This window comes from Ornithorhynchus anatinus, chromosome 8 (genome assembly GCF_004115215.2).
Source record: "Ornithorhynchus anatinus isolate Pmale09 chromosome 8, mOrnAna1.pri.v4, whole genome shotgun sequence".
Classification (NCBI taxonomy): domain Eukaryota; kingdom Metazoa; phylum Chordata; class Mammalia; order Monotremata; family Ornithorhynchidae; genus Ornithorhynchus; species Ornithorhynchus anatinus.
In genome coordinates, this window is record NC_041735.1 from 9,318,997 (window position 1) to 9,333,684 (window position 14,688).

Here is a 14,688-nt window from a genome sequence, read left to right on the forward strand (position 1 = left end):
GAATCACCACAAAGGCGTCTGGGTTCCACACAGAGCAAAGCTTTAAAAGCTGTGACTTGGCATCTGCACAACAAATTGCATCTTGCAGAATCCAACCACGGCATAGAATGAAAGAAGCTAAGGACTTACGTAGAAAAGGAAAGCATTATCGATCCTTTGGAGAATAGAAATATACAATCCTCAACTACCATAGTGCTTGATTCTTTAGTGCCTAATTTGAATAATTCTCTAGTCCATCAGCTTGGACCATGGAAGATCTCTGAAATCTGGGCATACTGCTTGGCATGACTGGTTGGTAGTGCATGTGGGCTTCCATCATCAAAGAGGGGATTTTGGAAAATATCTTGAATTGCGTCAGCAGGGAAGGGCATCAAACAGACTTGGGCAAAGTAAAAATGTACTCAAACCTCCATCCTAACCAGAGAACCTAAACCATACAAAAACTTTGGCTGGGAATGGAAAATCTTCAGAGGTCCTCAATAGCAGCATTCTCTACAGTCTTGTTTAAGGTACTAGCCAGAAACAGAAACGTTTAACTGTCATGAAAAGGAATGTTGAATGAACTGAGCTGGAGGAATGAATGATCTCGGGAGCGCTGGTCTCCAGAAGCGGCGGGAGATGCTTCCGGGCTAATGAAGCCAGTGAATGGAACCACCACTAGATGTTTTTCTTCCACAATAACCCAAATTCCCACATCCCTACAGCCAGTCGCTAGGTCAAAAAGCTCACCCCAGAATCAGACAGTCATCACTGAGGCAAAATGGAGCACTCAATCGAAATCTAAGAGGTCAAGTAGAAGAAGAACACATCGTTTCATACCTGAACCACGGGGTGACCTCCCGTCGGAGCTTTGACTGCCCCTCGGCTGCCCTCTGTTTCATAGTGCGCACGGTGGTGGGGTTTGGGCTGCACTTCAATCCTCAGTTCATAAGCCCCTGACTGACTGGAGAGGGGCCACTCTAGAGGTGGAAGGTTGGTCACAGGGATGCTGGAGAGAATATAAAAATCAGACCGTGGGACACATGCACAATCAACACCGGAACTAGACATCCATGCCTGAATAAGCCTAGGAACTAGAGTTGGTTAGGGAAGAGAGCATGGGTTTGGGAATCGGAGGTTCTGGGTCCTAACCCTGGCTCTGCCATTTACTTTTTCTGAGATCTAGGGCAGGTCACTTAACTTCTCTGTGCCTCAGTTTTCTCATTTGCAAAATGGGGGCTAAATCTCCCTCCCTCCTAATTTATCAGTGAGCCTCATGTGAGAGGGGGACTGTACCAGCAGTCTTATTACCTACCCCAGAGGTCAGTACTGCAGTTGGCACATAGCGCTTAACAAGCACCATAATTATTATTATGAAGTCAGTTAACTTCTCTGGACCTCAGTTTCCTCATCTGTAAAATGGGGATGAAATACCTGCTCTCCCTCCCACTTAGACCATGAGCCCCATGTGGGATTGGGTCTGCCCTGATTATCTTTTATCTGCACTGTTTAGCACATAGTAAGTGCTTAACAAATACCACAAATTATTATTATTATTACTGTTACTATTATTATTACTGTTATTATTATTATTAAGCCAACCATTCAAAAGGGGGAAAATGGGCTTGTGCTATAAGTGGCAATGTCCTGGCTCCTTGCCCGTTGCCCTGGAATCTGTGCCAATGCCAGATTATGGGGCTGAAGCACTTAGCCTCTCCAAGGAACAGTCCCTGATGGATTTTAATTTAGAGTACTGCCCAACAGGTGCAAATCACAAGAGAGTCTTCACTATTTGAAATGGTTCTTTCTTTCCAACCAGACCCCATTTAACGGAATACGTCTTTGAATGTGGGGAGTTTAAATGGCTTAGTCAGTAGAGAGAGGACCCATGTTCCTATCCCAGTCCTTTCTGCCGATTGCTTCCTGTTGGGACCCTAGTAGCACTCATTTATAAATGGTCTTTTCTGACTAATTAATCCAATGTTGGAAAATGGATTCCTTCTCTGGTTTGTTCAGTAAAGCTCCTAAAGGCCCGTCTGAAAACTGAGAGGGAACATGGCCTAGTGGGAAAGAGCACGGGCCTGAAAGTCAGGGGACCCGAGTTTTACTCCCGGCTCTGCCACTTGTCTGACCTTGGGCACGTCACTTAACGTCTCTGTTCTTTGTAAAATGGGGATTAAATACCAGTTCTCTCTCTCCCTTAGCCTGTGAGCCCCACATGGGATAGGGACGGTTTCTAACCTCACTATCTTCTATCTACCCCGGTGTTTGGCCCACAGTCAACCTGTTCCAGACACCACAGTTATTATTGTAATTGGTAGATCTAATGCATCTAAGGACTGAAGCGGCTGCTCCAACGTATTGGCAAGAAACCTTCAATCCGATTGTGACCAGCAACCAATTCTCATGACGGACTAGAAAATTGGGCAAGAATCAGAATTTTAAGAGTAGAAATCCTCCCAGAGCAATTCTGAGACACGTGTTACGTATTCACCATTTGACAACTAGACATTTGTTTCACATCAGGCACAATTACTCAGGCCCACTGAAACCCGGTGCTTCCCATAATGCATTTCTTCCCAGTCCTTAGCAAATCATGACAGTATTAGTAAGAACAGTGATAACTGTTGCATTTGTTAAGCGCTTTCCGTGTACAATGTACTGTACTTAGCATTGGGGTTGTTACGAGATATGTGGTCAGTCGTAGTCCCTGTCCCACATGGGGCAAAAGGGCTTTAGAAATATGGCACTGAGTTAGCCAAACATCAGCACCCCCCCCTCCGCTGCCAAACACAAATCATGGACTAGAAACCAAGGAACTAAAACACGCCGAGGTAAAGGGGTGGGCTACGAAGCAAACAACTCACCTGCAGATCGGTATGGCAGGAACCAGCTGCTTCGGCCACGTCGGAGGCACCAATAAAATCGACTCCGATGCCGAGTTCCTCCTCTCCTCCTGCTCGCAAGGGCCAAGATACTCCACAGACGGGTACATGTGGCGTGGCACGCTGGGTTTTTGGGAAGACACCGGTGAAGGATCCGGGCTGGTTTTCCACATTTTCGAGGGGACGCCACAAGGGGGCTCCGTAGTGAGGTTGTTCATGGCATCCATGAGAGTGGAGTTGGGCAACTGGGTGAAAGTGACTGAGGAGCCGTCTTCCCTCAGCGTAAGGTGGGGCGATGCCTGCGGAGAAGGGGTCCTGGACTGATGTGGAGAAGCGGAAGGCGGCTGAGCGTTGTAGAGCTCAGCGCAAGAGTACCTCCGCTTGGCGCCTGGCGACGACGACCTGGAGTTGGGACGGGGTGAGGGTGAGTGGCGTCCCAAGCAGGTGTCCTCCGTGATGCTTGTTCGTGGAGACATTATTGGAGAGGTTCTAGGAGAATAATGAGTATGGATGTTTTGAAATTGTGGACAAAGGTCGTCACTGGGGCCATTATTGGGTGAGACGCATGGCGATGTGTAAGGAGAGAAATTGGTCTCTGAAATGAAACTTGCAGACGAGCCGCTGCTAGCGGGGCTCAAGCAAAGCGGTTCTCGGTAGCCCTCAAAGCCGGGGACAGGCAAGGTAAACCTTGGGCTAGCGGTGGCGGAGGTGGGCAGATGCTCCACCAAAAGGTCTGTGTCTCTGATGCGGAAGGGACCCCCCGAGTGTATCAGTTCATGGGACGGAGTGATCTCGATCCTAGGGCTCAAAGCCGACGCCCCTGCCGGCTTTGCAGGGTCGAGATAGCATTTTGGCCCTAGGCTATCGGTCTGTCCGTATCTGCCCATGGGATCTGCGGAGAGCCTAGAAAAAGCCAGGGGAGTGTATGGCTTGAGGCCACAATCCAGGACATCATCAGCAGGGTATGGAACTCCAGAGGGTGGGCTGACGATTTTATGTGGAGTCGGTTCTTCTGGAAAAAGAAGGGTCTCTTTTAAGGCTATAAGATAGTACTCCCGCAGGTGAGCGATCGTGGGTCGTTAAGAAAGAAAACAAGACTGTTATCGATCAACTGGAAGGCTGCTAAAACTGTCAAACCCGATTCGTTTAGAGAAGACAGAGGGGTGACTGGAAGCGAGTGAAACATCTGGGGTTCAGGCTGCTAAATGCAAAACCCCGAGGGTGCATATTTACAACCAGCTACAAAAGGAGGGGCCACAGAGGCCTCCATTTGCTCTGGTCCCAGCAGTGGCTGCAGGTGGGTCTCCAATCTACTTCATCCTCAGAGGGGCCACCTAAACTTTGGCCAAGGAAAGCAGCTGAGGTCCTCCGGGGCAATCTGTCTCTGGGCAGAATGCCATTCAAAGTGCCCTTGGTGGATTTGCCTTCAGGGCAAAGAGGTCCCTGCTCTCTGACTGCGAGCCCCATGTGGGATGGGAACTGCATCCATCCTGATGACTTTGCGTCTCCCTCAGCACACAGTAAGTGGTTAACTCATTCCACTATTATTATCATTTATTAGATTGGGGTCCCTCTGAGAAGGGGGTTTTAGCAACCCAGAAGGCTTTTCTAGAGCCTTCCGCCTCTAGGCGTCTAAGGTCCTCGCTACAAAAGGATTTGCCTCCTTTTCAAATCCCACAATTTGAAATTGTGGACAAAGGTCATCACGGGGGCCGTTATTGGGTCCCAATTTCCATGAAGGGACCCAAACGAAGCCATGTGGAACGTTGGCTTTTGTGAGATGACCACTGGCTGACAACATTCTTTGAGTGAGACTACTAAGCCACGCTCGGGGTTCAATGGAAATGGAAACTCATATGAGAAATGGCAAAGGGCCAGTTCTCTGGCTTCAGCATGCTGGGTGCAATTTTCTTTATGAAACCCAAATTTCAGGTGAATTTCAATTTCTTTAAAAATCAAGTCTGTCTGGTGGTTAATGTGGCTTGTTTAACTTTAATCTAGTTAAAGGATCAAAGTCAAATGCACGTTCAACGATACTCTGAAAGTGCACTTCCCGGCTAACGCCATTTAAACAATGCATAAGATGTAACTTTATAAAAGGACTTGGGCTTATCAAAAAACATTTGGTCAAATGTCTAAAAAACACACCGGGCTCCGTGAAGCATAACATCTGAAATATTTTTGTTAGCGACAGATCTGTTACAATCACCGAGTGTAAAATAGTCCTTGTTTACTAAACACAATTATACAAATCATTAACATTTGTATTTAATTAATTCAAGAAGCAGAGAATATGCTTGAGGATTTTTGATGAGTCTGGCAGCAAGCAGAAAAGATGAAGCTGATTTATAACAATTAGTTCTCAATCCCCTGGTTACTTGGCAGCAAACATCACAGGCAAACAAGTCATGATTAAAATATTTCTTTAAGTAGTGAGAGTTCCACTCTATTGCCACTCAAATCAGAGTTGTGATCTCACACAGTCCCTTCGGCAGTGATAGTTACCATTCCGTGTCAAATGGCAGCTCTACCTATCAAAATGACTGGATTTTTAAGTGGTGGGAGGGGGGAGGGAGAGGAGGGAAGGGAGGAGGGAGAGTGTGACAATTTTGATGAACAGTACATGATGGAACCGAATTATGAATCTGATACCACCCCATTTGAAGTCACTATCCTCTGCTGGATCTACTGAGCGGGGAACAGAATGACAAATTATTTGAAAATGGATGGCTCTTAGCAAACTTGGCATTGTTAGTGCCAATTATTCCAGGGTGCCTAATTATCACCCAGGCCCTTCCAATCCCACTGGTTTCCCCTCACCAAGTGAGGAGTTTGTCCCACTTTGCTGCCCTCCTACATGGAGGACTCCACACTACACTCTTGGTCTACCAGAACACGACACCACTAAAAATCCCTCTCAAGATCATAGTTACCACTGAGACACAAGGCGCTGACTAAAAGAACTGTGTTTCCCTTCAAAAAAGCCTCCTCTGGGGCAGGAAGAAAACATTGTTTTATAAATTTAGTTGGTGAAAAACTCTTCCTTCCAATCTGTGATGGGTTTCGGGGTTGTTGTTTTTTTTTTGATGTGCATAAGGTCTTTGCCAATCAAACTTGCCCAAGATGAAAAAGGGACATTGCCGAAAATAAAATGGCAGTCAGCATTTCTGTGTTGTCTACATCATCACTAAAAATAACCTCATTTGGATGATCACGCCTAGTCCCTTTGCTGCAGGACAGAGCAAGTAAGAGGTAGCAAAATCCAATCCTGTAAACAGTGTACATTAAAACCAGAAATGTAGGTTTGCACCACATATTCCATCCTGCAGCATGTTAAATTACTGTCACTCATCTATGAGTGACATGCAGCCAATATGGAGGTGAAAGCCAACTGTGGTTCCATGACAACATTCTACCCAATGGGTCTTTTTGGAAAGGAAGCAAAGAATAATTTCTTCATCTGAAAAAAGTATCTTTTAAGGAGCAGAATGGAGTCACTCGCTCGGTGAAGTATAAGCTCCTCGACGAGGCAGAGATCACGTCTACTGATTTGACTGTACTCTCCCAAGTGCTTCGTACGGTAATCAACACACAGTAGGTGCTCAATAAATACGATTGATTGATTGATAATTTACATGGGGGATTAACGCTAAATAGTGCAACAAAAGATAGTGCCAGTGGATAATTAATCATTTATGGGTTGGAAAACTGAATGTCTGCAGCCTCAGAAGTACTGCGGGTCGGCAACGACAAGACAGAAGGGGGCCATCTGCGAAAGAATCAAGCTCCACTTTCTGGAGATTGCCCGCCCAAGCCTTTGACCTTCCCTGCCTGATGAGATCACATCCCAAGGTGGTATGTACTCTCAGGCTATGGGTTTGAGACATCACAAGTCTGTTGCTATGGAAATGATTATGATGCCACAAATGCAGCATTGTGACTTTACAGCAGGAGGAAACAGGAGAAGATGGAGGGTGAGGGAGCAAATCCTGCTTTCAGCACAAATAGCTCTCGTAATTTCCTGAGCAAACGGACTAAGAGAAATCACAAAAAGCATAAGGAAGGTAAATGGATTTTTCATCTGGACTACTCATTTTCCAGAATGAAAGACCCTCTTTAAAAAGTTGCAACTACCTTTAAATAACAAATGGAAAGCCTCACTGAATTTAGAATTCATTCCCCCAGATGATCACTTTCTCGATGAGTATGAGACACCTATCAAAAACACAGTGCACCTATGATGATTTTTGATATCTCGCCCTGTTCAGAGCAAGGTAAGAGAAAGTCTTTCCAGAAATATCAGTCCAGAAAACTAAAAATAAGAGATTATATTTAGGCAGCATTAAAAGGACATTTCTTCATTTTGAAATCATGCTCCACAACTGTATTTATCAGTTTCCAGGATTTAGGAGAAAACATTTTTAACAGGCACTTAGTAGTTAATACTCTTTTTGTGATTCCTTTCACTGCGTCTGCACTTGAGATATGAGAGCATTTGATGAGATGTACAGACCGTTTTGGGTTTGGAAGCTGGCATGGAGATTTAAACACACACACACACACACACACACACACAACAAAGAACTGAATTATTTGTTTTGAGAAGGGAGAGAGAGGAAGTCACATGGATTTTAAAAACAAATCCATAAAGTCAAAAGCAAGGTTTTTGAAAACGCTAGCCGGTGAGTCCATTATCTCTGTCTATAAACTCCAGTGGGAGGAAATCCCCTTTGCCGTATTAACTTTAAGCCATTTCATAGGACTCCTGAAATTAGGGAAACAAAATTTCCTTTATTTCTAACCGCAGATGGCAGTTTCTTTTGCTGCTCAAACTCTCATATGGAGGTCAAATTCCGAGAGGACAAATCCCATGGCTGTTACACCTCTACTGTAAAACACACTTCATTTAGCAGGATTCGATGGCCAAGCAATCTGGGATTTAAAAGTCATCCAAAATGCATTTCAGTAAGATGGAACCCGCTCTCACTTATAGCTATTCAATCGGAACTCAGGCCACAGGGGTGGACTGTGGGGTCAGAGACAAAGTTACAACCATGGTACAGCAAATGTGGTGAATGATACATTTTCAATATCAAAAAAAGCACTTCCTCTTCCGCTAAATTGGCGGTGGGGAGGAGGGGCGGGGAAGAGGAGGAAGAAGTGAGGGGAAGAAGAAAGGCTAGGGATGGGTACTTGAGGCTAGGGAAGAAATGCACCCACTATCCCCAAATTCCACTGTCCCACCTGAACATCCTGCCCAGCCGCTGACTATTCCTCAAACCAGGTATGTCTCTGGGCAGGGAAAACCTGGCTTCTTTTCATTACTAGAAAATTCTCAGTGAAACCCTCCTGTTCATTCAGATAGATCCAGCTGCTGCTTCTTGATTTTCCAACCTCAAAGTCTTCCCTCCCTGTTTTTTTCAGCCAATACAAAACTCTACTGGAAATGACTCCTTGAAGAAGACGAGGTCTATATACGTGTCTGACTCCAGGCAAAGGTTTAAAATGAATATATTACTGACAGACAGGTTTTTTGTATTTACAATCTTTCCCCGTTGCTTTTATTCCAGTGCCATGTTCCTGTTGTCTCGGGCACATTAACCGGTGGTCACCGCCAACTGCGTTCATTAATGACATTCCTTTCTTTTCCATAGCAACAGAGGTGATATCATTGGGAACAGATTTCAAACCCCGGCCTACAGCCACTCCCACATTATTAGTCTACAGTTCTTTTTCTTTAGACTTTAAAATAGCATTTGGAGAAACTTCAAACCAAAAGCCATTTGCCTTCACAAATTGCACCCCGTGGCAGATAGGCCCGGGGTGCTCGTGATGTGTTTCCGTAGGGATGTTCATAAATACGGTATTAAGTTGTGCGCCCAGCCTTCTTCCTGCTGGGGCACTCACCAGGAGAGATTGCACAAAAACAGATGCAAGTCTTGCTGGCATTTTTTAAAATGAACCAGACCCGGCCAGGAATCTGTTTTTCAAAAGACTAAACTTCAACGTGAGGGGCCGGCCCGAACGCAAGCACCGTTCAGCCAGTGTGCTCGCTCCGTCTACTAGCTGGCCCTTCTCCCCTTGGTGTTTTCCTTCTCCTCCAGATCAGATCATTTGTTTTTTTGGCTTCCCAAGGTACCTGCTGGGTTACCCGTTGAAAACATACCTGCAGAGATTGCCAGTTACTGTACTTGCATCCTGCTTGAAACAATTAGCAGCAGATAAGCAACTATTAATAATGAAATTCCATATTCATCACACCAAAGGAAATAGGGCTGGATGTTGTTTTCCTGAGCTCATTCTGGGCATAATTTGGCAGAAATTTAACTTCCATGTTTGCTTCCCCACAAAAGCCTCGCTGGCTGGCCAGGCTTTGCAGACACTGAGGCTACTTCCCATAATGAGGTGAGGAAGTGTTGTTTTCTCCAGGGGCCACAGAGTGTCACACTGGACTTTTCCAAGGCCACTACTTTGGCTCAATAACAAAAATCCAGGGGCACCAGTGTCAGGTGAACAATTACCTGAGCAGATTCCAGTTCAGTGACCCTGGGCTCTTTTGAGGCTGGCCAGTCAACCTGAAAGAGGAAGCCAGGGAAAGCCACAAAAGACCTAAAAACATAGAAACCCCAATAGGCACGGGAAGCAAAAGTCCACTGAGACGAACTACAGATGTAGGAAACTCCAAGGAGTTACTTTAAGTCTGGAGGTTTGAGGTTCTGAGAAGGTGAACGGCATATCTGAAGTCTAGCAGGATCTGAGAAAGACCCGTTTTGATACCTACTTGTTCTGTCCTCTGGATAACCTTTATCTTTCCCTTTTTCTCCTATCCCGAAATGCACCTACGTATTGTCTCAGGAGCCAAGAGTCCACTAGTATTATATTCTTAATGATAAACACGCAATCGATGGTACTGAGTGCTTACTGTGTGCTGAGCACTATACTAGGCTCTTGGGAGAGAACCGTAGGGTTGGTAGACACGATTCCTTGCCCACAAGGACCTCACAGTCGAGTGGGAGGAGACAGATAATATAAGCTACTGATGGGGGAATGGGAGAGAATAGGGATATGTACTTCCAGTGTTGTGGGACTGGGTTGGGGGGCTGTGAATATACATTTTTCGGGGGTAGCAATAATCATATGGTCTTTGTTAAGCACTACGTATCGGGCACTGTTCTGAGCGCCGAAGTAGATACGAGCCAATCAAGTGGAACACGGTCCCTGTCCTACATGGGGCTCACGGTCTAAGGAGGAATAGATCCAAGTGCATGGGCGATGTAGCAGGAGGGGGAGAATGACAGAAACGAGGGACTCGATCCTTTGAATGACACTTAATACAGTGCCATCCACATGCACAGGACTTAAAGATGCCTATCAGGAGATTAGCATTGGCATGTCCAAAGGCAGAAAACTGGGCCAGAACCTAAATTTCAAGGGTTGACTGGCCCTGCCAATCCACCACGATTAGGGGGCCATATTTTTTGTGTCTGCCTTCCCGTTATGGTGAGCTCCCTGTCGGCAGGGAACATATCACTTCTTCATTCTGTATTTCCCAAACATCAAGTACTATCCACTACCAAATGGGTCCTCGATAATTGCCGCTGCTGCTACTTCGAGAGTGAGTGGGCAGAAGCTAGATGTCATATGGCCTGGCTCCCTGAGGAGGAGGTCCAGTTGAAGGGTCTTCTGATAGCCAGAAGAAAAAGCCTCCCTACTCTCGCCCAACACCAGGACCACCAAGCCTGCCCTCACAACTTTTAGAACATTGAAAAGGTTGCAGCCGTTCGGCCCAAGAACCGTTTGCCTACGGTGTGAGGTACCCAACAACTGCTCCCTCTAAATGCTGTTTAGGGGATGCATCTTTTTCCTGTCAACATTTGTGTTATTTTAAACTTCTTGTCCTTGGGTTTGCATTATATCTACGTGTCTGCTTCCCCCACTGAGATTGCAAGCCCCCTGTGGGACAGGGACCGAGTCTTGAATACTCTGACATTAAGCACCAAGCCCTGCACATCATAAGTACCTAATCAGTGTAAGTAGAAACAACTACCACCACAAATTAGCAAAGAAGTGGTAGCGCAAGTCGGAGAAGCAGCGTGGCTCGGTGGATAGAGCACGGGCCTGGGAGTCAGAAGGTCATGGGTTAATAATAATAATAATAATAATGTTGGTATTTGTTAAGCGCTTACTATGTGCCGAGCACTGTTCTAAGCGCTGGGGTGGACATAGGGGAATCAGGTTGTCCCACGTGGGGCTCACAGTCCTAATCCCCATTTTACAGATGAGGGAACTGAGGCGCAGAGAAGTGAAGTGACTTGCCCACAGTCACACAGCCGACAAGTGGCAGAGCCGGGATTCGAACTCATGAGCCCTGACTCCAAAGCCCGTGCTCTTTCCACTGAGCCACGCTGCTTCTCCAGTCTTCTAATCCTGACTCCACCACATGTCGGCTGTGTGACCTTGGGCAAGTCACTTCACTTCTCTGGGCCTCAGTTACCTCACCTGTAAAATGGGGATTAAGAGTGTGAGCCCTGTGTGGGACAGGGACTGGATCCAACCTAATTAGCTTGTAGCTACCCCGGCGCTTAGAATAGTGTTTGACACATAGTAAGTGCTTAACAAAAATCGTCATTATTATTATCTACCCCAGTGCTTAGAACAGTACTTGGCACACAGTAAGTGCTTAACAAGTACCATCATCATCATTATTATTATTATTATTAATAGTGGCAAGAAGAAAGGGCAGATTGCCCTCATAATATTCTCTCTTCTCTGACTGTCAATGGAGAAAGAGTTGCAAGAGACTAGTCCCCCAACAAAAATTTTGAAGGTTGAACGAGATGTTACTTAATATCACCCGGTGGGTACGATTAACTCGTTGGGCATTCAAGCTTGCCTTTGGCACAATAAAGACAATCGATTCAGCCCCGTCTCCCTACGCCTGTCTATTCTTTCTAAAGAAAAGAAGCCTTGCTTCCTATCAGCATAAGTTTCATTTATCTGGCTGCAGCCATCTCGCATCATCTGACTGAGGCACATGAGAATCTAGTAATCCTAAACCGAGATCCAGAGATAATGAAGTTATGCTATGTCACTCGGGCGAACTCAATCGCCGAGCACAATCCAGAGAGATGAAAATCCACATATTCCCAAAGCAGCCCCCGGAAACTTCCGCAGGCACCGCTGAAACATCCTGGGACACTGTTCCTGCTCCTGACCTCGCTTCGGGGGCAAGTTAAAACTCGGAAGGAGCAGTGAGCAAGGGTCCTCCCCCTGCCCCAGCCAGAGGTAAACGAGAGGTGTACCCAGCCAGCCGCAGCACCGTTTTCTAATCGTTCTGCACATCAAGGGCTGAGAAAGGGTTCCGGGATGGGGCACGGCCCCAGCAGCTAAAGAGAATCCTGAACTCTTCGAGGTAAAGGCCAAATTAGCTTGGCTGCATAGTAATAAAACTCCATTAGTGGCATAAAAGAATCAAGCCTCTGAGTTGCCACTGTACAGATGACTCCCTCTACTATTTAGTGAAGTTCCCTCCTTCAGGCAAGGACTCACTGAAACCACTCTAGACAGATGGTTTCTATTAAAAGGCCTCCAGATCAGGAAACTCCGTAACTTCCCTAGGCAACCGACTCCTTCGCCACAAGGCTAGTCTTCCCTAGGTCTAACTCGAGCCTCTCTCGGGCGGCTGTTTATTTCACACAATTCTGGTGCTGTAACCAGAGTTATGAGTAAAGTTCTGCTTCATATAATATCACGATTTGGGGAGAAAAACGAAAGCACAAATGGCAGACTCAAGCAGTGCTTCCCAGCTACAATGAGCTCCCTGTTGTGTCGCGAGAATTCTGGCGGGTCATCTTGGACCCGACTGCACATGCACAGACCCTAGTCGCACAGGTGCTCGTGCATGCCCAACACATACACGGTTCCCGGCCCAAATCTGGGCAATCTGCTCCCATGTGTAAAATATCCCAGCACATCCTCATTTCTTCTACAGCCCCAAGAGCACCTGTCCCGCCGTGCCTGGAGAGTCTATGAACCACCAGGTTACGGTGACCTTGAGCCTCCTCGGGGCTATAACGCAGATCTCAACTGTGGCAAATCCTATCATTTAGGAAAAGCCCAGCTACGGAGAGCGTGGCTCAGTGGAAAGAGCCGGGGCTTCGGAGTCAGAGGTCATGGGTTCGACTCCTGGCTCTGCCACTTGTCAGTTGTGTGACTGTGGGCAAGTCACTTAACTTTACCTCGTCTGTAAAATGGGGATTAACTGTGAACCTCACGTGGGACAACCTGATTGCCCTGTACCTACCCCAGTGCTTAGAACAGTGCTCTGCACATAGTAAGTGCTTAACAAATACCAACATCATTATTATTATTATTAACTCGATGTGGCCTTAAGCGGCTACTCTCTTAGCTCCCTGGGTCTGGCTGTTATCATCCATTGGCATTTTCCAATTCTTCGGGAATTATGTCAGCGCCATTACTGTCTTTAAACAGATGTCCGGACCTTTTCTAGTTGTACTTTAAAAACTGATCAATCAGGTCCCGAGGCACGACGTCCCACAAGCCACTCGCAGAGAAGCATTTACAAAGCATCCTCCACCAGGATCCGCTCTGAAATAATTCCGCACACACTATCCCCAGCTAATGCTAGTGAGCCCTGTTGATTAAAAATCAGGGAGGGGTTAAAGTAATTCTCTGGAAGGCGTGCTTTAATCTTAGCAAATGGAAAGACCACTGATGTTGAGCTGGATTGTTTGCAGACTCTTAATGGTGTCTTTTCAAAGCAAAGAATGCCCTCCAGATTGCAATTCTAGAATGTTGTTTTCTTTCGCATGCTAATTATTTCCATCTCTGGCAGAAAAAAAATCACCCCAAATTAATACTAATTGCCATTTCCAGTCATTCAAGTGTTGACAATTAGGGGGACGGAGGGGCTAAGCTAGTAAAAAAGAAACTGCATAGTCATACGAGCCCCAATTATACCGATAGTGGGGAAGGTGACCTTTGGTATAGCTATCTACACTATGCAGCGAGGCTCAGCGGAAAGAGCCCGGGCTTGGGAGTCAGAGGTCGTGGGTTCTAATCCCGGCTCCGCCACTTGTCTGCTGCGTGACCTTGGGCAAGTCGCTTCACTTCTCTGGGCCTCAGTTACCTCATCTGTAAAATGGGGATTAAGGCTCTGAGCCCCACTTGTGACAACCTGATTACCTTGTATCTACCCCAGCGCTTGGAACAGTGCTTGGTACGTAGTAAGCGCTGAACAAATACCATAATTATTATTATCCATTATTATTACACCAAATTATATTCTCCAGTTTTGAATATGTACCTGATGCTTCAGAACCCTAGCCTCTTCGCAAGACAGATCGTTAGATGTCTCTGGTAGTCTAGCTACAGGCCTCATTCACTATTAACATGTTTTCCATCCCTTTCAGGTCACTCTAAAACAACCCAGAGAGAAAACAACCCTCGAGACAGGACACATGATCTTACATCGGTAGTTACAACAGCAGAGCGATAGTACTCCCCGTGCCCCGATAAACCACGGTCTTTTCGGATCGCTTCTAAGCCACTTCGTGTCATGACGACCTGCTAGGTGGTGACCTCCTTCTCCTCGATGAAAGGTCACGTGACCGGTCAGTGAGACGGGTGCCAGATTAACGTTTAACAAAGCGTGGGCCGATCCCTCCGCCGGTGACCGGGACGAGGTAGACCGCTACGTGGATCTGCCTAGGCCCAAACGCGCCCCCTCATAAGGGTGGCGTGTGCCATCTATAAAATAAAATCCAAGCAGACTGGTCCTTCACCCCTGCTTAATCCAGACTAT

The 14,688-nt window shown here is 46.4% G+C and overlaps 1 protein-coding gene and 1 long non-coding RNA gene across 9 annotated transcripts in view; one reads left to right on the forward strand and one right to left on the reverse strand.

The window, feature by feature from the left end:
• Positions 1-14,688, reverse strand: part of NFATC2 (nuclear factor of activated T cells 2) — a 142,733-nt gene that overhangs the window by 112,748 nt on the left and 15,297 nt on the right. For 5 of the 8 annotated variants that reach the window (XM_007671395.4, XM_029070330.2, XM_007671392.4 and 2 more), the window contains exons 2-3: positions 2,847-3,876; positions 820-988 (exon numbers count right to left, since the gene is read on the reverse strand). In XM_007671395.4, the coding sequence (XP_007669585.2) occupies positions 820-988; positions 2,847-3,876 (1,199 nt within the window). The remainder of the gene's footprint in view (positions 1-819; positions 989-2,846; positions 3,877-14,688) is intronic. The other 3 variants (XM_029070332.2, XM_007671396.4, XM_029070326.2) reach the window with 2 other exon arrangements.
• Positions 6,793-8,406, forward strand: LOC103171050. The gene is made up of 3 exons (XR_486569.3): positions 6,793-6,928; positions 7,050-7,138; positions 8,289-8,406. It is a non-coding gene; the product is annotated as an uncharacterized LOC103171050 (long non-coding RNA).